The sequence below is a fragment of the Oryza glaberrima genome, chromosome 12 (genome assembly GCF_000147395.1).
Source record: "Oryza glaberrima chromosome 12, OglaRS2, whole genome shotgun sequence".
Lineage (NCBI taxonomy): Eukaryota > Viridiplantae > Streptophyta > Magnoliopsida > Poales > Poaceae > Oryza > Oryza glaberrima.
The window spans coordinates 16871521-16894171 of NC_068337.1; the positions used below are offsets into that span (position 1 = coordinate 16871521).

General features: G+C 44.7%; 1 protein-coding gene across 1 annotated transcript; it reads right to left on the reverse strand.

Moving 5' to 3' along the window:
* Positions 1–9645: 9645 nt before the first annotated feature.
* LOC127756327 (disease resistance protein SUMM2-like) lies at positions 9646–13260 on the reverse strand. Its single transcript, XM_052281697.1, has 4 exons — positions 12613–13260; positions 11230–12033; positions 9903–10928; positions 9646–9660 (listed from the first exon to the last, which is right to left on the reverse strand). Exons 1-4 carry the CDS (start codon positions 13258–13260, stop codon positions 9646–9648), a joined length of 2493 nt encoding a protein of 830 aa, XP_052137657.1.
* Between the last annotated feature and the right edge of the window lie 9391 nt (positions 13261–22651).

Sequence of the window (22651 nt, forward strand, 5' to 3'; positions counted from 1 at the left end):
TGCCGTACTATTAAAAGGGATACCACATGCATATAATTGTTAGAACGCTAGTGCTCAAAATGCTTCATCTTTGTGTGAGTTGAAAAACCTAAGCCAAAATTTCAATCCTGAGTTGTTTCACTTGTCACAATACTCACACCGGGTTTCTTTACAAGTTTTTCAACAACTCTTGAAGGTTTTGGACCATGTTTTATGTTGGGTTTGATAGCCCACGAAACTAGTTTTCCATAGAGTCCAAAATCTTCGAAATCGGAGTTCGGAGTAAAAAGTTATTACATTTTTACTTGAGCAACATCAGACTATCTGATTTGAAATCAGACTATCCGATTTTTCACAGAACTTCACTCTCTGTCTTTGTTTGAAAAATCCTTTCGAGTGAGTTTTTCTACGTGTCGGAGTATCCGATGTTGGATCAGATAGTCCGATGATACAGAGACTCCGAAATTTCATGGAACTTGAGTCTCTGTTTGAGGACGAAGTTTTTGCTTCTAAAATATCGGACACTCCAATTTAACATCAGATAGTCCGATGTCTTGGAAAGTCCAAAATTTCATGGAACTTTGTTCTCTGTTTCTCGTTGTCTTGGAGGTTTAAAATATCGGACTATCCAATCTTGTATCGGACTATCCGACGTGGGCTGAAAGATTCCCCTCCAACGGCCACATTTTGAGGGGATCTATAAATACCCCCCACCTAACCCTTTTCTAGGGTTACCCAACTCATTCATTCACATTCACTTTGGGTTGAGCTTGGTGCTAAGGTGCTTTGGATCTTTGAGCTCTTTCTCCCTCTCTCAAATCCCTCCTCGTTCTTTGTGTGGTGGATCTTGGTGGTTGTGGATTTGATGTTTGAGAGCCTAGTGTGTGTTTCACTTGATCTTGAGCACAAGGGTTTGACCAAGAGTTGTGTGGTGTTTGTTACTCTTGGAGGTTGAGGACTCCTAGACGGCTAGGTGTTACTCCCGAGCCTCCGATCTACGTGTGGTTGGCCAGGAGAAGTTTGTGAAGGCTGGATCTTGCCTCCGCAAGGAAAGAGATACCCCTTAGTGGAAGGAGGAGTGCTTAGTCCTCTTGAGGAAAGGGTTAGCAAAGACCCAGCTCTTAGTGAGCTCCTCAATGGAGAGTAGAATCCCCTCAAGGGTTTGAACTCCGGGAACAACTCGGTGAACTTCTTTGTTGGTAATATCTCTTCATCCCCTATTTAGCTTTGCTTATTGTGCCGCTATAGATCTAGTCGCTGTTTGCGCTATACTCTTGTTTGTGCACTAGATCTACTTGTTGTGTTTCTTTAGTGGATCAGACAGTCTGATCCAACATCAGACTATCTGATATTTTCAGATAGTCTGACTGTGGATCAGACTTTCCGACCCTAACTCAGTTTTAGCTTTCGCATAAAGTTTTAAATTAGCCTATTCACTCCTCCTCTAGACCTAATTGACCCTTTCAGGAAGGAATTAATGCATATTTTTAAGTTAGCTACACAAACTAGACTTAATTAAACTGGACCCAAAAGAAAAAAAAATATAAAAGGAGAGAAACAAACAGAACTAATTTTTTTTTAAATGGAAAATAAATCAACTTTGAACTGAGACAAATAGCTTTAGACAAATGAATAAATTAAAACTAAAATACTTAAGATCTATTGTAAGCACGGTACAGTGTCACCATTAACAGGGATGAGTAATACTGATGCTATCTTGATTGAATCAATACCATAATAGATGTACAGTGCCGACTAACCAATGAAATTCAAAAATTAAACTATTTGCTATCCTGAACAATAAATTTTTTTTTAAAAAATAAAAGAACAGATTTCAGCTTTGGGTAAAGTAGAATTTAATAAATTTTGTACATAACCTTACATGTGCTGCCAACTTAATTAATTTATAAGAGAATAGAGAAGAGCAGTTCTATTTTCCAAAATATTTTGAAGGCTACTTAAGGTTTACCATTTGGCTTGTCCTAAGGTCAAGGTGGCTCCGATACCAACTTGTCACGCCCGGAATTTCTATCCAAAATTCCAAACGCTTACATGTGCGTTTAACCCTCGTCCAGGAATCAGCCGAGGCACACAATAACAAATTGATAATAGAGTACTATCAAACAGCTAATTAATATTCGCAAAATAAATTATTACAGAGGTGGATAGTTCCTCTCAAATAATAAAATTCTACGCAACGGAAAATAAAACAAAGACTAAACAGCTATGGCGACTCCACTCCACAAGCAACTTGACCCGAACAACGCCTAATCCTCCAGATCATCACCTTCACCAAAATACTCCTCCTCTGATGAATGAATATTGCAAGAATGAGCATATGACATACTCAACAAGCCACACAGCAAATATGCAAGTGCATAGGATAACAAAGGACGGCATAATAACGCTCATTTGCATAAACAACATTTAATAAACATTTTAGAGAATAATAAAACAGTTGAATAATTAATTAATATTAAATAAACACTATACAACACACCCGTGTTGCATAGGCCCAACCTCATCTGAACAACCAACCCCGGTTGTACAAATCAAACCTCCATACCAGGAATATACCATTCCAAACCAGGAGTCAAATTAATTATCACAGTATTACCATTAATAATGAGTAATGTGAGACTAATCACGAAAAACATTGTTAAACCCACCCATAACCGCGGGCACGGCTATTCGAATAGTTTTACTCTGATCAGAGATGTACCACTGTGCCCACAAGACACAACTCCACAACATGTCACCATGCGCCTCAGTACCACCACGATACCTCGGAAAGGAACTGTGACAATACCTCTCACACAACACAACTCACCACAGTGCACCGTTCCTGGATCATAATCTCCCCCTCAAAACCAGAGGCAATGGACTCCCCAGCGATCCCCACGGACTTCTCGCCGCTTCACAGTCTGGCACCCCATAGTGAATCATGCTATACAAAAGGTAAAGCCGTTGCCCACGCTGGCTTGTAGTTGGCATGGCAAATGTTTCACAACAGTAGCTCGTGAACCCGTCCTTAATTGTCATGAGCACGACCATCAAAACCATATACTCACAACCCACCTTTAATCAGGTTTATGTGTCAATTAATTAACATAACACGATTAACCATCGTGAGCTACCATTAAATAACCATAAATAATAATGTAATTTGATTAATCCCATTAATGAGCTAATGTTTCTAAGCATGGCTAAGCAATTATACCTATATATAGCCTTTAGCTGAACCAAACCAATATATAAGGTCCAAGCTAACCAATTTGTTACCCATAGGAAAATAAAGTCATCTTTGGCCATTAATTAATAGTGAAAGGCTCACCACCCGATGACATTCGAAAATAATGCATAAGTTGAAAGAAAACATTAGCTTTAAATAGGTTCAACATGCTCAAAGTGTTGTTTGGGATTTGTGTGACTTTCCTTGTGCTTCTTCAAACACTCGCGAACCTTCCTCAACGAAAACGCTCTCCTCTGGAATATCGAAAACTAGAGCAAATAAACAAAATCAACAAAACAGTACAAAAACAAGCATAAACAGTACATGTGGATATTTTTAACATGTAGATCTCGATTTTAGATGAATTTAGCAACTTGAACCACTTGAATCGGAGTTACGATGATTTAGTTATGAATTTCCGAAGTTTAATCGATTTTCAACTAAAAAAGAAAACTAAGAAAAAGGAATTATGACATCATCGCCGATGTCATCGCCGGCGTAGGCTCGGCTCCACTTGACCACCGGCGCTGGAGGGCTCGGTTGGACTATCCGAGGACACCTACGCGTAGAGGACGACGACGCGAACTCACCGGCTCAAGAAAACACGACGAACGACAACTAGCGGCGGCCGGTGACGAGCTCCGACAGCTGCTCGGCTCGGGTCGGCGGCAGCGGCGGCTCTCCGGCGGCGGCTGGCGACGGCGGCGAAGGGGCGGCCGGGGTTCCTCTCCTCCGTGCGCACCCGACGGCGGCGACAAACGGCAACGGCGACGGCTATCGCGGCGGCGCTACGGGCGACGGGGAAACTTGGGACTTGAGGCAAACGGAAGAGGACGACTAGGGGATGCTATTTATAGGCTTGGATTAGAGAGAGAGGAATCGAGCCGGGAAAATCTTGAGTTAGTTTGGAGAGATAAACTCAAAACGAACTCAATTTGGTTTATTTGGGCGACATTGGCCTCCGAGACTTTAGGGGAAAGGGAGAGGATAAGGAGGAGGTGATTTCCCCTCAAGCAATCGGACTCGGGGCGACCGGATGGGGCGAATTTGGCGGAGAGGCGGCGGCGCTCGGACTCGGCTTGGCCGGCCGGCTGGAGGTAGGGGAAGGCCCCGACATGTGGACCCCACATGTCGGTGGCTTGAGAGGTGGGGGGGCGGGGCGGCGGCTTGGGCCGGCTGGGCCGCTCGGCCACGCGCGACTGAGAGGAGAGTTGGGCCGGAAACAGCCCAACGACTTAGAGGAGGATTTTAAAGAATTTTTCAATTAAAATAATTCGTGAAATGATGTTTCATTTATTAAAAATACTTTCCTTGCTTAAATAATTCCCAGAAAAATCTAGAAAATAGATAAACAAGAAAAATATTTAATGAAATTTTATCTAGCTCAATTTTATGTTGAAATTTTTCCTAGATTATTAGAGTTTAACTCGTAGGCTTTTAAAATAATTTTTAAAAATAATTTAAAAGATGAATTATTAATTTACGCGATTTTCAGGGCGTGACACCTCCTGACCTCAGTCTAACCTAGCTCCGAGGGTGTGGCCGCCGTGCCATGGGGTTCACTCCTCTCCATTCCTATACCTGCAATAGGCTTGTTGGACGGGATATAGGGAGCACGACGTGGAGGTGACCCGAGACCTTATGGGCAGAGTAAAGGCTGAAGTGAAGATGGTGCGGGGACGTAGGCTACCAGCTTGAAGACGTAGGTGGCGTGGATTTGAAAATCGCAGCTTCAATTCTTGGCTTCCCACCGCGACTTCCGCAAACAAGCGGGGGAGGCATGTCGAGGTAGAACCAGTATGGCTGAGATGTGGGAGACAGCGCCCAGGGAGACAGCGCCAAGGGAGGCAGCAGCACCCGACCATACCAGTGGCGGATGAGGGGACTTGAGTAGGGTTGACAACGGGGCGGGTTGGAGAGGAATGGCCCCGGCCCCATCCCCTTGCGGGTTCACCTGGCCCGGCCCAGGATTGAAGAACTGGGCGAAATTAGTCCTCGTCCCTGGCCCCTCCGAGGCCCCGCACTTGTAGCGGGTCCCCGTAGCCTTGGTGTTAGCGGTAGCTGCCTAGCCGGAGGAAGAGGAGAATGCGATGCGGCACTCACCTGCAGCCGGAGGGAGAGGTGAGGGAAGGGGACGACGTGAGGAGACCACGCAGCGGCGAGGAAGGGGCACGACGTGAGGAGTCAATGGCCAGCAGGATGGGGGAGACGGCAGGGAGCAGCGTGGACGTGTTGGAGCCACGCACCGGTGGCGTGAAGCGGAGCCTCGTTGAGAGCTAGCAGCGGGCGGGTGAAGTCGACGGGCGTCCCTCACCGCAGCCTAGCACTTTTTCTTTTTACAAAGGCCTCGTGCAATTGTGTGTCACTGGCTCACCCCCGCCACCAGCAATTGTATGTGTGGTGATTGGTTAGGGTTTGCTTGTGTTGTAGTATATATCTCGTCCAAATGGGTTGCACAAGCCCCTGAGCGGATGTGCTTTTCAGTGGGAATAAGTTCACTTTAGGTCCCTCTATTTGTCGTCCAGTCTGATTTTCTTCCCTGAACCGCAAAACCGGGAACGACCCGTCCCCCAACTTACGAATACCGGGCAAACGAGGTCCCTTGGCGGTTTTGATATCTATTTTGGGCCTACGTAGCTAATTTGACTCGGTGTACATCTGACGTGGCGCTTACGTGGCAATTCGATCCCGAAAAATAATAAAAACTGGAAGTCCACGTGTCAGTTAAAAGAAACGAAAGATGGTTGGACCCACGTGGTTCCTGCATGTCATTCTCACCCTCCTATCTTCCTCCTCTCTCCCCGTCTCCCGGTACGACACGGACACCTCGGCGGCGGCGGCGGCGGTGCCACCAACCTGCACGGCTGCACCTCCAGGTACGCCACTACGCCTCCAGCCAGGTTCCAGCACGGCCACCGTGTCCTCCAGCACCTTCACCTGGTCCACCGCCGCCTCCACGATCTCCTCCCTGCCCGCCTGCATCCAACCATTGACAAGATCAAACGACGATCTCCCTCGCAACCATTCGCCAAGAAAGCCGAGGAAGACGACGAGGCGACCATCGCCTCCGGTCGGCAAGAAACCAACGAATAAGACAAGGCGACCAGCCATCGCCGCCGTTGGCCAAGAAACCAGAGGAAGAAGGCAACGACGACGACGAGACATTCCCTGTCACTGTCATGTTTGGCATGTGTTCTATGTTTGTCTTCATGGCGGCAATCCTGCAGAGACGGCTAATGGTTGTTTCTGACCTACACAAATCATCGATAAGTATGTATCTTTCTTCATTATTACTCCACATATGAGAACTAAAATTGCTTTGCCATTCAATTTCTTTGATTCCTAACTGTTGGGGTTAACATTTGCTGCAGAAGCACAAGAGATGGTTGATGAAGATGAGCCACTGAATCCTTACGGATTGATAGGATCATACAAACAAATCGAATATCCTCCGCGTACTTCTCGGCTTCTCGCCCAGGGAGACATTCACCGCCGAGCCGCCGCCACCGCCGCCAAGGCCCGCCGCCTGCTGCCCGTGGCCGCACAAGTACACCGCCGTGATCTCGCCCGTCGGGAACGCCAGCACCAGCTCCAGCTACACCTCCTGTATCACCACGCTCACGAGGCCAGCACCAGCTCCAGCTGCACCTCCTGTATCACCTCCTGAAGGCATGCTCCGATAACGCGCCGTCTCCCATCTGGTCGTCCTCCTCCGCCACCAGCGCCGACCACGCCGGCTCCTCCCTTGGCCTGATGGGGATCTCGACGTGCGTGACTCGCGTGGCCGGAGGAGCGGCTGGCGGGCGCCGGATCACGCCGGGCTTCCTCACATCCTGTTGCTGCTGCGTGTCAGAGAGGAGCATGACGGCGGCGACGGGTTGCGGTCGCGGCGGTCCTCAAGCACCTTGGTGGCCTTGCGCAGTGCGTCACCAATGCAGACGGCCTGCGGCTGTTCCTGGCCCTGAGCGGCGGAGGCGGTCGAAAATCTGGCGCGTCATCCGGCGCAGCGGCAGGAGGCGCTTGGCGGCGCCAGAGAAGGCGACGATGGCGAGGCGGTCGGCCGGGCCGTGAGAGGCGATGACGGGGCACATCCCTCTCTTGAGCATCTGAAGCTTGTCGCTCATCATCGACTCGCTAGGCAAAGTGGAGCCGCGGCGAGGTCCGTCGCGACACCCGATGCCACTCTGCCCCGCCCGTTTCTGCCGGCCGCCGCTCGCCCCGCTCCGTTGGCCAGATAGAGAGAAGAGGGGAGAGAGAGAGGATAGAGAGAACAGGGAGGAGTGAGGATGACGTATGGAGCCCACGTGGGTCCCATCATTTTTAATTATTTTGTGTAAAACTGACATGTGGGTCCTATAGGTTTTATTATTTTTCGGATTGGATTGCCGCGTAAGCGCCACGTCATTGCCACGTCAGATGAAGACCGAGTCAAATTAGCCACGTAGGCGCCACGTCAGCCAAAACCGCTATCAAAACCGCCGAGGGACCTCGTTTGTCCGGTTTTCGTAAGTTGTGGGACGGGTCGTACCCGGTTTTATGGTTCAGGGACGAAAATCAGACTGGGCGACAAATAGAGGGACCTAAAGTGAACTTATTCCTTTCAGTGGCTATTACGTATGGGCTGTCCATGATGGGCTTTTAGATAGCTAGTGGACTACATCTCTCTCACTATTTCGGGGCCTGTACGGGTGACCCATGGGTACATAAGCAAACCCGGCCCCAGCCCCACACGAAGTCAGGGCCCCGCCCCGGGCCCCAATGGGGAAATAGCCATCCCTAGATTTGAGCCAGAAACTTTCACAAGGACTTGAGAAGGCTTTGCGAGCGCAGGGGGTTGGGGGGGGGGGGGGGTGGAGGGGACGGTGGGAGACCAGGAGGGAGCCCCGGGCGGCTAGCGCCTTGCCTAAATGCGCATACCTGCAGTTTAGCACAGCATCAGGGGATGTTTGCCTGGACATTTGGTTTTCTGTTAGTGTTCAGATTTGTGTTGGGATGGAAGAAAAGATCAGACCAGCAGTAGAAATTCAATTGCGTGAATATGTTAGGGACGCAGCAGCCTTCACTCCACTGCAGGAGGGTGTGTGGGAAAGAGCAAAGAAGTTGCAGAAGTATTCCTACTAGAAAGTTACGAAAGGAGACGATACTTCCAAAGGTGCTATCAAATCAGGCAAAGGAGAATTATGGAAGGCCAAACAGCTACTAGTAATAAAAAAGAATACAAAAGGGCCAGTGAGCTGTGTTAAGAGAGGACCATGGGAAGTCCTGACCAAACCTGACAGGAAGCATCTACTCCCTCCATCAAAAAAAAAAAAAAAAGCAAACCGTAGATTCCCGTGCCAATGTTTGACTGTCTGTTTTATATGAAATTTGTTCATAATTACTATTTTCATTGTTGTTAGATGATAAAACATGATTAATATTTTATACGTGACTTATCTTTTTAATTTTTTTTATAAAATTTTTAAATAAGACGGACAGTCAAATGTTGGACACGGAAAACAGGGTTTGTCTTTTTTTTTTGGGACGGAGAGAGCAATGAATAACCATAGAGATCTGAAAGAAGTTTAGTACTGTATTTTTTTTTAGTGAGAGTTGTTGGGAGTGAAATCGCCTCTAATCCATTACAATGGATGATGCCAGAGCACTAGGTACATGTACACATATTTGTATGAAACTTTTACAATTTAAGTTTGGTTCATCTCATATTTTCTTTTGCACAGTACATATTCTCATGTTTTTGCACAAATGTTAAATGCACATGTTCCAATATATATTTTTTAAAATATAAGAGTTTTTAAGAATATTTTGAAGTGCACAAGCACGATGACATAATCAGAAGAAAAAAAAAGTCAAAAGGCTGTCCTTAATGCTATCCCAACCCTCCATGTCATCTAGTGTCCATAGCATTTAATACATTGCCACATAAGCAAAAATGTGATGTGGCAAGAGAGTTAATGAGGAGAGAGGTAAAAAGATGAAACCATTTCTCATGAAAAAACCATCTCTACACAAGAATCAAGAATGAAAACAAGATGATAAGTAGATAAAAAGAGAGAATATAGATGATTGGATGAGAATTTAATTTGAAGACACCATGCATTGGATATATATAGTTTCTATGCATAGTGTCTATATGACATGTCAAGTATGGAAACTACTATATGGTTTCTGGGTTGGGGATGGCCTAAGAGAATGAGCTGGGACCTACTTCCTTCTATGTCATAGCAACAGATTATGTCAATATCAGTACCATATTAGAATGAGTTCAATCAAGAACTCATGACAACTTAGGCAGTTATTAAGTACACACCAAGCACAGTAAAACAAAGCACGCAGGTTAAAAACCAAGATAATAGTTCATAAGCATGTCGGAAATACTTCCATTCCATAAGCTATGGTCTTCAGCAACCATCATTTGCCTCTTCAAATTTCATCTACTCTTCATCATCCTACAATTGAAGAAATGATATTGTTCATCAGTTCCATGCTTCCATTTCAGAACATGTGACTTTTCCATGTCCAAATTTACAGATTCATTAACTTCAGAAATAATATTTACTTTTGCCTTTTCTCTCGAATAAGAAAGGCCTGTTTCTTTCAACATTATAAAACATTTTTCGTGCTTGTGCTCAGTGGATAATTCGATTCAGAAAGTGAAAACGTGCAACTATTATGTAGTGTGTCAGCTCACCTCACTCTCTCTCCTGTAGTACATCCACTCGGCATGTAGGCCATCGATGAATTTCTTTGCCGCATACTTATCGACCATGGAAATCACTTTGAAGAAAGGCTGGAAGGAGTTCTTGACATTAGCATCGTCCCACTGCAAGTTATCCAACCATTCTTGCTCACAATGAATATACTTCAGATTACATGGGACACTTGTGAAAGGCAGTGTCATCAGCTGGGGGCAACCAAAGATATGAAAGCTCTCCAATGAAGGAAAGTCAAAGGAAGAATGGCAGATGGTAGTCAATCTCTTTAAAGACAACAATACAAACCTTTTCAGGCAAGGTTGCGAAAGAGGTTTTCTTCCTTTTTCACCAGCATTTGGCTGTTTGACATCATTCAGGGCACTTCCGATTATTTGCTCGAGTGCACTACAGCCATACACTATCAGGTCTTCCAGATATGGAAAACGTTGAACCCAGGATATGTTCTCCAAGCTAAAGCATGATATAAGATCCAACCGTCTCAGGTTCTGAAAGAGATCCTGGCTTTCAACCCCTTTCCAAAATATATCTGTGAAGTGATGGCCACATATGTATAGCTTCTCAAGATTAGAACTTCGATGTGGCACATTGCTTTCAAATACTATTTGTTCCTCATGTGTGAAGATGTATAACTCAGACAGATTCTTTTGTATCAGATCATTTCCAAAAAAGCTGTCTGAAAATGCAAAACCTTTCCATTCATCTAGATACTTTGTTAAAATGATAACACACAGAGACCTGACTGGTAAGTCGGTTTTGCAGATCATGTTAAAGTACTTTATCATATTTATGGTGATTCCAAGAGCTTTCAAGTTTCTCATGCATTTAAGAGCACCAAATGGTGGTTCAAATGTAGAAGGTTGTTCCAACTGGAATGAGCAAAAGTCTGCAACCTGCAGTCTGGAGAGCTTTGAAAGAATAGTTTCAGGCATTTCTCTGACAGGATTTGACCTAAGAAGCAAGTACTCCAGCTTAAAAAGGGATCCGAGCTCTTCAGGCAAGTACTTGATTTTGTTATGCGATAAATTCAGATAGTACAAGTTCAGAAGTCCGCAAATTTCAGTAGGAAAGGTTTTGAGCCAGTTCCGTGAAAGATCAAGGTATTGAAGAGAAATAAAATCACATAAGCCAGTGACTGAACTTTGAATTAAATGATTATCCTGGAGTATCAACACGGTAAGCTTGGTCTGCTCTGCAGAAACAACAGGCAGCTCTGCTATTTCAGTCCCCACTGATAGTATTCGTTCTGCGTCACGCCAGTGTTTGTACAACCCACTTATTCTTATCTCTTCCTTCGTTGCTTACAATCCATAGTGCCATGTCACGTATCACATCATGCATTTTAACCAGTCTGTCATCATCAGTTTCCTCCAGAAGGCACTTGTCTACCAACTCACGAATTCGTGCATATCCTGCATTGTAACATCTTTGAATATCCTCCTCCTCTACTAGACCCAGTCCCATCCAGTACTCAGATAGTTTGTTTCTGTCTAACAGATAATCATCAGGCCATAAGGCGCATGATGTGAAACAATCTTTCAGATTAGTATCACTTAAATATTCATAACTGAGTTTCAGTCGAGCAAATACACTTTCTTCGTAGCAAACTGGCCCTTCAATCTCATTAAGGCGTGATTGCTGAAGAAAGTCGATGCAATTCTGCCATTCTCTTGGATGCCTCTTGGTAGACATGGCCCTGCCAACTACAATAAGAGCTAACGGCAGTCCAGCGAGTTCATTTGCAACCTCTTTTGCCAGTTTAAGTACAAGGGGGTGATTTTCAATAATTTCAGTACCAACATTTTCCTTGAAAAGATGCCATGCATCTGTTTCATCCAGGCAATCTACTTTAATCCTTTGCCCATTCTTGACACCCATTTGGCCACAAACACTTTCAGAGCGTGTTGTTAGCAACAATTTTTGTTTGTAATTGCCAATTGAGCTAACTTTGTTTGGAATCCCAACCTTATCAAGATCAACATGTTCCCACAAATCATCCAATAATATAAGAAAATTTTTACTTTTGAGAAATTCATATATAATAACTGCCTGAGATTCTGTGTCATCCTTCTTCACCAGCATCTGTTCCCCAACAATTGCGTCTTGAACCTTCAAGGGCAACAAGTAAAAAAGTACTTTTGTCACTTGGAGCAAATTGACAGAGAGCTTAATTAAATAATGTTGTAAAGTATTTAAAATTAGAAGTATATGCAGTTTTTTGAAACATCAAAATGTTAGCTGGCTGCAAGGAGCCCTTATGTAACGCTAGTTATTACTCCCTCCGGTCAGTTTTATATGCTGTTTCCGACAGCCAAAATATATTATGTGTAAGTCATTTCGTCAGTCTGAAACAACAAATATTTCCGTCCAGAGGGAGTATTACATGAAAGTAGTACCAGATGGAGCTTTGAAGCTCCGTGAATTGCTCCTATAAAACAAACTACAATTTTAACTGGAGCTTTGAAGCTCCGTGAATTGCTCATTAGGCTGCTTACCCTAGATGGTTTGTAATTTTTGTCTTTTGGACAAGCTAAATGATTCATCTTTGCAACAAATACTTTCGCAAGATACAGAAACATGTACATCAAGGGTCAACGGTTAGTTTAATCTAATTAGTTGAAGACAAACTTATGCACAGAGTTAAAGACAAACTTGAATCACTCCCTCGCTAAAGGGAGCACAACATACCTTTGCAACAGAGCAACCTTTGGAAGCAGTAACTCGAATAACAACATCAAAAGCAGGGTTTTTGTGAAACAAGTTATTGATCTGATGGAGCAGATGCGTCTTTCCCACACCTCCAGGGCCCCACAACCCAACCTTGCTTACAGCCTCATCCCTGATGAACTTGACAGCGAGGTTGCGATACCGATCTGTACCAGTTAGGCTTACGTCAGTTATAGGCACTTCAGTGGAAGCCTGTGGCACCATGACACCATATTCTTCAAACATGCCCTCACTGTATATCTTCTCTGCAGCCTGACAGTTTGCTGCTGCACTCTTGGCTATCATGTAGTTTACACAGATACAAGGGGACAGGCTCCCCATGCACTTGGTCCTCTTATCATACTTTGCCTGGATTTTTTCAGTCTCCACACATACATGCTCAGCGCGCTTCAGCCATCCTTCAACTTCATTCCTCGGCTGCATACCTTTTCGCGTAGCACTGTCCAACCTGGTGTCAACATCGCTGAGCCTCTCCCTTAAACGCTCGGTGGCAGCTTCGAGAGCGCGCACACTCTTGCGGGCTTTGAAGAAGTAAGCGGCGTACTGTTTCGAGAGGCGTATCAAGGAGATCAGGATAGCACCAGAGCACTTGATGCCGATGATCTCCATGGAGTTTGTGGTATTCCTTCAACCAGGAGAATTTTGTGTGCGTTTATTAAGAGTGCAAGAACCAAGAGAGAAGACCAAAAGGTTGTCCTGTGTTCAATAATAAGGATTGGGTTCCTATCTAACTGACATCTTAAGAGAAAAATTAATGCAATAGCGATGGCAAATATTATTACATGAATAGAAGATTCACATAGGTCCAAACTTAGATGGTTCATTCGATCATTTAACACCTAACATATGTATTCTATGGAATCAATCTAAATTGATGAGTTCCTTTCTGGTGTTAACTAAGAAGTAAACTGAATAGTTATCAAAAGCGATAGGCCGCACATAGCTTCAAACTTTTCGACATATGTGAAGCCTATTGTTTTGTTCATAGTTCATGGTATTGATGACTAATTAACGTGCTTTCAGATGTTATTAGTTTAACATCTGATGGATGATGATGCGTGCATTCAGTGCAATTTATGCAGGATTTCCTTTCTTACTGACTGAGTCTACAAGAAAAAATTAATATAAATTACAAACGATGATTGAACTCACACGTTGGTTAATTCTAAACTAGACAGCTAACTATAATACGTCTGGCTGCAGGCATCGTATAGCTGGATAGCAGTGCGTATAAATTAAATGGACGTGACTCTCCGTCGGGCGCCCGATGGGAGCAAGTTAAAACCGGGCGCTGACGTCAGCGTCCGATTTACGTGCAAAACTATTTTAAACTAATTTTTCTCTTAAATTACTTATCCAAATCATGATCCGATTGCACCATTAAATTCGTTGCAATTAAATCTTCAAAACAAGACCACACATGGATATATTCCGACGAAAAAAAAAATTTTAGCTTATTATTGAATTATTTTTAAATGTTGCATGATGTTCCACCAGATATATCGCAATTGTTTCACTAAGTAGATTGAAAATGTTTCACTCGTTTAAATCGAGTGTTGTTGCACCTTATATAAAAACAATGTTTCAGCAAATAACGAAAGAATGTTTCAGTTCACTGCAACATTAGATCTATACATAGTGAAACATTGTGAGTACACTAGATAAAACATTTTTCGGTGGAACAAATAATATACCAAATTCCCTTAATAGGGGGTTTCCAAAATATGTGTGTTTTTTGTTGCAATAGAATGTTTCGTTCACTGCAACATTAGATCTATACATAATGAAACATTATGAGTAAACTAGGTGAAACATTTTTGGTGGAAAAAAAATAAACCAAATTTTCTTAATAGAGAGTTTCCAAAATATGTGGGTTTTTTTGTTGCAATGCAGTTATGTGTGGATAAGTGGCAGGTGGATAGTGACACGTGGTGGGGCCTAATGGGGAGACATGTGCGCTGGGGAGCGACCGATCAAGGCAGCTGGCGCCGGTCGACCGAGCGTGGGCATTCTCCAAATTAAATACTTAATTTTAGACTTGGGTGCAGTGTGCATACTCAATATTATTGTATTTCATGTAAGGTGTTAGTTATAACTTAGGAAGGAAATCATATGGACTTATACAGGGAAAAATGCATACACATCTTTTGTTGTTAAAGCACTAAATTACATATTTTGGGCATATAGCACACGATGGCACATCATCATCATCCAAATAAGTTCTGCTCTTAATCTTATTGGCACTTTATAGAAAGAGTAATGTGTCTGATAAACTCAACACATAATACTCACAGTTTGTACACGATCTAATTAAACATGTTTAGACATTATTTAGACCTGATTACCTGCCGATTGAATGCACCCGTCTATATATAGCCTTCAAAACGAGGGACATCAACACCCAACTTTAGAAACTAGAGCCGTGCAGGGGTGGATCTAGAAAAAGGAAAGAACTGGGTGTGGGTGTCCTATACCCATCAAACTCAAAAGCATGAAACTTATTTATTAGAGTACACATTCGTGTACGCAATCAAGAAACAAAAAAAATTAGATAGGTCCAAAATTCGTAAACATATCAGTACTACTACAGAAAAACAAATAGGTGCCAGCACTATAGGTGCCAGAATAGCTAAAACTGGCACTTATAGTGCTTTTCCACTTCAAAAGATGAAAAAAAATAAAATCGGCACCTTTAATATACTATAGGTGTCGGTTTTACAAAAAACCGGCACTAACTAGGTGCCGGTTTTTTCTAAAACCGACACCTATAGTATATTAAATGTGCCGGGTTTTTTTTAAGAAAACCGACACCCTACCAAACGAGCCGAGCCGAGCTGAGAGAGGCTTTATCCACTTGCTGAGTGGGAGGTGAGGGGGCAACATTATCCACTCGGCCTGCCCCCTCTCCTTCTCTCACCCGTGACCCATCTCTCCCTCTCACACCCTCTCCTCTCTCTCTCGGCTCTCTTTCTTTCGCTGGCACTCGAGTGAGGAAGCGGCATGCAACGGCGTGTGGCGGCGGGAGGGAAGCAGCGGCAGCAGCGGGCGGCGGCGGGAGGAGAGGCAGCAGTGGCGGGCGGTGCCCTTCCCTCTGCCAGATCTGGCCGGGAGGGGAGCCCGACAACGACGAGAGGGGCTGTGACGACCCGGCAACAACGGCGGTGGCGGCCCGACAGCGGAGGCGACGGCGGCGCCTCCCCTCCGCCAGATCTGGCTGGGAGGGGACTTGTCGATGGCCCGGCGGTGGCGGCGCCGGGACGTTCATGTTTGTTTATGTGTTCATCTTGTATTCCTGTGTGTCTTGATGTTCATGTGTGTTCTTAGATGTTCATGTTGTGCTCTTGTGTTCTTAATGTTCATGTGTGTTCTTAGATGTTCATCTTGTGTTCTTGTGTTCGGGTTGAAGGGGGTTGAACGGGAGTGTAACACCCTGAAAATTCGACCGACAAAAATCTAAACTCTAAAAATACGGATTTTCAAAAACTTTTTAAATTAATTGCAACATGCCGATCCTATTCGCCTATTTTATTTGGATTTGATCTCGAAGTTTATTAACCGTGAGTAAAGAATAGTTAATTAGGAATAAACCATAAAAACAAGTTATAAAATAAATATAAACTAAAATAAAGATTAGGTGTGGATAGAAATAAATAAAATATTATCGCGACCATATTTGGATCAATTAAATTTAAATACGATGGGATAAGAATTAACCCTAATTAAAACTCAAATAAATTATATAAAAATAAAATATGAGTAATATTAATCTAGGGTGGATTCATTAGTTAAAATAACACAAATATTGATTAAACTTCCTATATGCAAAAATTAGGAATTGTTGAATCGAATTTATATGGAAAATACACAAAAATCGGGATAAATAGAAAAGTCACTGTTCATTGCACTCCAGGTGCTCGACACGGTCCCCCTAGCCCCGCCCCCTCCCCTGCCGCGCGCGCCGCTCGCGCCGCGTGCCGCCGCCTCGCGCCCCGCGCCGCGCGCCCGCTTGCCGCCACGCGCCCATCCCGTCGCCGCGCCGCGCGCTCGTCCCGTCGCCGCGCCATCGTCCTTTCGCCGTCGCCATCCCGCGCCGCACCACCCGCCCATCGCCACCGCCGCCCACCCGTCGTGTCGCTGCCCATCGCATCCCACCACGAGCCCGCGCCGACATCGCCACCCCGTGCCGCGCGTGCTGCCGTCCCGTTGCCGCGTCGCCTCGAGCCCCGCGCAGCCGTCCCGTCGCCGCGTCGCCGCCCATCGCCGTCAAGCCCGCGCCGCGCCGTCGCTGTCGCGCCGTGCCGTCGTGTCGCCGCCCATCGCATCCCGCCCCGAGCCGCGCGCCACCGCTGTCGCCGTCGCCATCGACGTCCCGTCGCCGCGCGCGTCCCATCGCCGCTGCGCGCCGCGCGCCGTCTCGTCGCCTCGCGCCGCGAGCCCGCCGCCTCGCGCCCCGCGCCGCCGTCGTTTCACCCTTCCCCCTCCTTTCCCTCTCTTTCTTCCCCTCTCCCCTATAAAAACCCCGGCCCAATCCCCTCCTCCACCCCACTCCATTCCCTCCTCCTCTCCCTCTTCCCCTTCTCCACGCACCGCCGTCGTCGTGCCGCCGCGCCGCCGTTGTCGTGCCGCCGCGCCGCCACCTTCGAAGCCGCCGCGCCGTCGCCCCGGAGCCGCCGCGCCGTGCGTCGCCGCCTTGCGCTGCCGTCGCCGTCGTCGCCGCCACCGCCGCCACCGGTGAGCCGCCTTTCCCCTTCGCGTCCACCGCCGTCGCCGCTTGGGTAGGGAGAGAGGGAGCCGAGAGGGAGAGAGACAGGGAGGAGCCGGGTGGAGGAAGAAGAAAAGAAAAGAGAGAAGAGAGAGGAAGAAGGAAGGAAAAGAGAGAAGAGAGAGGGAGAAAAGAAAAGAAGGAAGAGAAAAAGAAAAGAAAAGAAAAGGAAAACAAAAAGGGGGAAAAGAGAAGGAAATAAGTAGGAAAAATTAGGAGAAATTTAGGACACTTAAAAAAATATATTAGAATTTAAGTATAGGATTAACGAAAATATAGTATTTGCAAAATAATGCTATAATCATAGATGTATTTAAAAAAACTAAACAATTAGGTGAATTATATAGATTATTGTAGATTGTTTTTAATGATCTCTACAAATGATCAATTCGCGGTAGTAATTTAGATATAATTAATTAGATGAATTCTTATAGGCTATTATAAATTATATTTGGGTAATCTCTATAAGAAATCGATTCACGATAGAAATTCGGATTTAATCACTAGGAATTTTAGACGTATATTATATTTAATCATTTAGCCATAGACTAAATTAAATCGTATAATATTATAAGATAATTTTAGGATTCCGTCCGATGTTTAGCTCGCAATAGAAATGTCTAACCTATTATATGGATATAATGCTCGGTTAGATTAAATTAAAAACTTATGACAACAAAATATTTATACCCGCAAAATAGTTTGAATCGAAATTGGGTTTGCCTTAGTTCGCGAATAATAAAGTTAATATAAAGAAATCGACTTTCGCATTCGACCTTTATTTGGATTTATTTGGATTTTAATTTGAATTCTAACCGAATTCAAATCAATTTTCGCACGTAACTATAGAGCCCGAGGGAGTTGCGGATCCAAGCGAAGGTCAAGACCCGCAAGACATTGAGCAAGGCAAGTCATCACTATTCCTTGAACATGTTGATCCCAATTGCGAAATTATTTTGTTTACAAATAAAATTGCATGCAATGATGAACATCCTACTTGTGATTATGCCATGCCTTGATTATTGTTTGCCCTTATTCCTTCGTAACCATGTTTACGTATGAGTCCCTAGTCAATTATGACAATTGCTTAGAAATGCTATTCTAGAATTATGCATACTCATATTTATCAAATGCTATATGCTTGGGCAATTACCTTTGGGAAGGTAATTGAGATGCGGCAATGATATTGATGACATGATTTGGGAAAGGAAAAAAAAAATAAAACTAAACAACTATTTTCGACTGGGGCGGACGGAGGATTTGGGTGGTATCTGGAAAAGGCTAGTACCGTCCCCGGTCAATTAAGGACCGAGCCATGAAGTTAAGCATGAAACGACCCCCGTACAACCGTACTTCTCGAATGGGTATAGACCTAGCGGATTAGATAGCCGAGCGGAGGCAGTATCCCTGCATAGATGGTTCACCCCTGAGTGAGGCAGGTGCGCTACGATGGGACAGCCGTTGAGGTAGGGCCGAGAGGCGTGCCCTACATCGGTGTCGCCATTGGTAGGACTGCCATGAGTGTGTGAGAGAGAGAACTTAACTTGAACTATAATTTAATATGTGTGTGAGACTTCTCTTTCCCGGGAGCGCCAGAACTCCTCTCACTGCTAGAAACATGGACACCTAGAGTGCATGAGGATTTAAGTTCATGGAGCGGGTACTGCCAATGCGAGGTTATCGAAAAGCTTTGCCGTGACGCGTCTCATGTGTTGGGACGAGGCTCATGTGTTGGGCAGTTGCGGAGTGCGGGTAAAGTGTACATCCACTGCAGTGTGAGTAAACCAAATCTATTCGAATAGCCGTGCTCGCGGTTATTGAGCACCGGGACATGTATTACACTTGGCTAGACTCTAAATTCTTAACCTGTGTGGGATGGGATATTGCATGATGATTTTTATGCTGATGGAGCCACTTCCTAAGAGGAAGGAAGGTGGACGTCCTCAGAAAACCATGACGACTCAATGGCGGGAAGCTATCCTTGGGATCACAATGGATGGTGGACAGAACCGTCATTGTTTAATATGAACACTGGTACTAAAATTTGATTAGTCTGTGCTAGGTCTTAGGCTTGTGAAAAGAATTACAAAACCGGCTTTGCGCAAAGGAACCATAGCTATCCTTTGAATACCCCTATCATGTGCATTTCTTGCTGTGGTGGCTTGCTGAGTACGGTTGGTACTCACCCTTGCAAATATAAAATTAATCAGAAGCGGGAGATGAAGCTTCGGAGGATCCCTATGCCTACTACCAGGAGGGAGAAGAAGACGATGGCGCTCAGTAGGTCTTAGTTACGGTCGTTGCCTGTGGCAATGGCATGCCGCTGCCTGAATTCCGCTGCCTCATCTATTTCTGCTTTTGGATGTATTCCGGACCGCTCGGTTCGATGATTTAAGAGAATGCCTGCGGGCTTATGATGTAATAATTAGCACTAGACTCTCGTGTATGTGCTTTTGGTATTTCAGCTATGAATTCGTGTGTAGCAGACTACTTGATCCAGGGAAATGGTACTGTTTACACGAATGATTCCTGTTATAGAAACGGGGGTCCACAGGGAGGGGGAAATTGCTTGATGCATCAGCTCGATTTGAGCCGATGCATCAAGCCGATTTTTTTTTTTTGCTTTCCAGAGATCACAAAGGTGCCGGTTCTTCCCCCAAAAGTGACTTTGTGCGGTGTCCCACAGCTAAAACCACGAAGTCGTGATGTCCTATAGCAAAATTTGCCTATAGAAATTTGCTCAGAAGAAGTAGTGAAAGTAAAATGTCAATGGAGATTTAAAGAGAGAGAGAGAGAGAGAGAAGAAACAGGCTATGATTTCAATATTTCACATGTTTATTATACTTTTGCCTAGGATTAAACATATTGAGCGGGTTCCATAACACAACTTGGAATTTACTCAAATAGGGTGAAATTTCGGTGGACAATGGCAATAGCAATAGCAATGACAAAATTTACTCGAATTCACCTTTGCACACCACGGTGATCGAGAGCACTCCACTCACCATACCCCACGGCACGGTAACCTTCCTTTGAAACTGAAAGCCTTATGGTGGCAGCATGGTGAGGCCAATATTGGCCAATGCTAGTGGGTGGCGGCCGCACTCCCGTTCGCTACACTGGCCTTGCCGGCAGCAATGGTCTGCCCTTCTCCGTGCCCGCAGTTTACCACTCTGCCCTGCCCATGTACGCTTCTCCCTCTATGCCATCGCTGCGCCATCTTCAACAGTGCCCCGCCACATCCGCCAATGTTTACCTCTGGATGGCCGTCATTCTCCACATATGCCATGCACATATACTCCTCTTTCCTGCGCTCATGCTGTTGAGCTCATTGTCCGGTCACGGCAAACAAGAAGTTGTATAATCGCAAAGGGTCTTTCCTACTCCAAAGCTAGCCAGTAATGTGAGGGATTCTTCCACTTATATATTATAGGCACATTGCCCTTACATATAACCAATGTGGGATTACTCAATAATCTCCCATTTCACACATTGGTGTCCCTTAGCCAATTACTGCCCCTTCACAGTACACCAACAAACCCTTGAGTCCAACAAACCCTTGAGTATACATGTCCTGTAGGCACTCACGGTACATCAGGCCTTCACACTCTAGTGTCCCTCAAGCCAAAGATATTAAATTAGCCAAGCTCGGATACCAATTTTATGATTGCAAAGGACTTTCCTGCCCCAAAAGCTAGCCAATAAGGTGAGAGGCTCCTCCACTTACATATATTAGGTCATTTGCCCTTACACAAGCAATATGAGAGTATTATGAAGGATCGCACAGCACGAATTAAGCCATCCAGAGGGGGGGTGAATGGTTTTAGTACCCAAAAACCAAAACTTTTAGTGAAATTAAAGGTTACTCTTGAATCGATGAAGATTGGTCTGATTGTAGGTCCTGCGCCGGTGTGATCGTGCTTGTGCCGCCAGTTTGACCAGTGTAGGTCGCCCGGTCTAACCGCCCGATGTGCCATTGTTGCTTGTCGCCGCCGTCGGTCTAACCGCCATGCTTTTGGTGGTTTGACCAGTGCATTGCCGCCGGTTTGATTGTCGGTATCCTGCCAGTTAAACCGCCAAGCCCGAGCAAACACAAATTGAAAACCTCTCAAATTAGATTGAAAGTTTATTACTTTTATTCGTGTTTACAAAGTGCAATAATAATACTCCTTACAAAAATCTTGACTAAACTCGAAACCCTAACTTTTCAATCAACTTAACTCTTTCAAAATAGATACCGGGAGGCTTCACCCTCCCTCTCTATTTATACCCGAGGTAGCCAGCCTAAAGCCATGAACCCAACCTGTGCAAGAAGTCCTAATCCCCTAGGAAATCTTATCGTACAAGAAACAAACTTTACAAACTCCAATCATACCAAATTTGGACTCCTTTAAATTCGACTCCGCATCCCATATGCACACAATATCACCATCGTATGCTATATGGAATCTTCACCAACCATGTGCATTGATCTTTGGTAGCATCCCGCATGATATTATGATCATCCGGGTATCATCTTCTCCCAAGTTGACTCCCAATCCATCACCGGCAACGCTCTCCCGATGCATCAAGACTCACCTACACATGAACAAACAAAGAAACCATATATGAGCACAAGTTATCTCCAACTTGACTAAACATTAGCATACAACAGTATTACATACGCATAGAATCCATTTAAAAGCCTTCTCTCCAACTTGACTAAACATTAGCATACAACAGTATTACATACGCATAGAATCCATTTAGAAGCCTTAAACATGATTTAATCATAGATATTCAAAGAAACAACTCGAAATTGAAACGAACACAGAGTCGACCGGTCAGACCGTCAGGCTAGCTAGTCTGACCGTGCAACACATGCCGGTCTGGCAGGACCACCATCCAACAATCTCCTGTTCACCATCTAAAAGTCACACATCTCCAAAACCACTTTGCCAATAATCTCCAAATATCAAAACCAATTATCTCTTATGTCGATTCTTCATCACAAAATAATAATCAAACACACTTTGATTTTGCATATCAATACAAGCAAGAAGAAACAACAATCAACGATAAATTTCTCAAGTCAAATTAACCAAAAATAACATTTTCTAAGACAACTAGCAGTCTGACATGTTGATATTACATATATTTCAGCAATACTTTGAATGATTGGTTTGATCCCTCCCGGTTGTTACTCTCAGTCTTCAGCTGCTTCACTGTACTATGCAATGCTTTGTTGTCTCTCTTACA

Coding starts and splice junctions, on each gene's coding strand:
- LOC127756327 (XM_052281697.1), bottom strand. CDS start 13,260: ATGGAGATCATCGGCATCAAGTGCTCTGGTGCTATCCTGATCTCCTTG. Junction 12,034..12,612: donor AAGGTTGCTCTGTTGCAAAG/GTATGTTGTGCT, acceptor TTGCCCTTGAAG/GTTCAAGACGCAATTGTTGG. Junction 10,929..11,229: donor GTGACATGGCACTATGGATT/GTAAGCAACGAA, acceptor AACAAAATCAAG/TACTTGCCTGAAGAGCTCGG.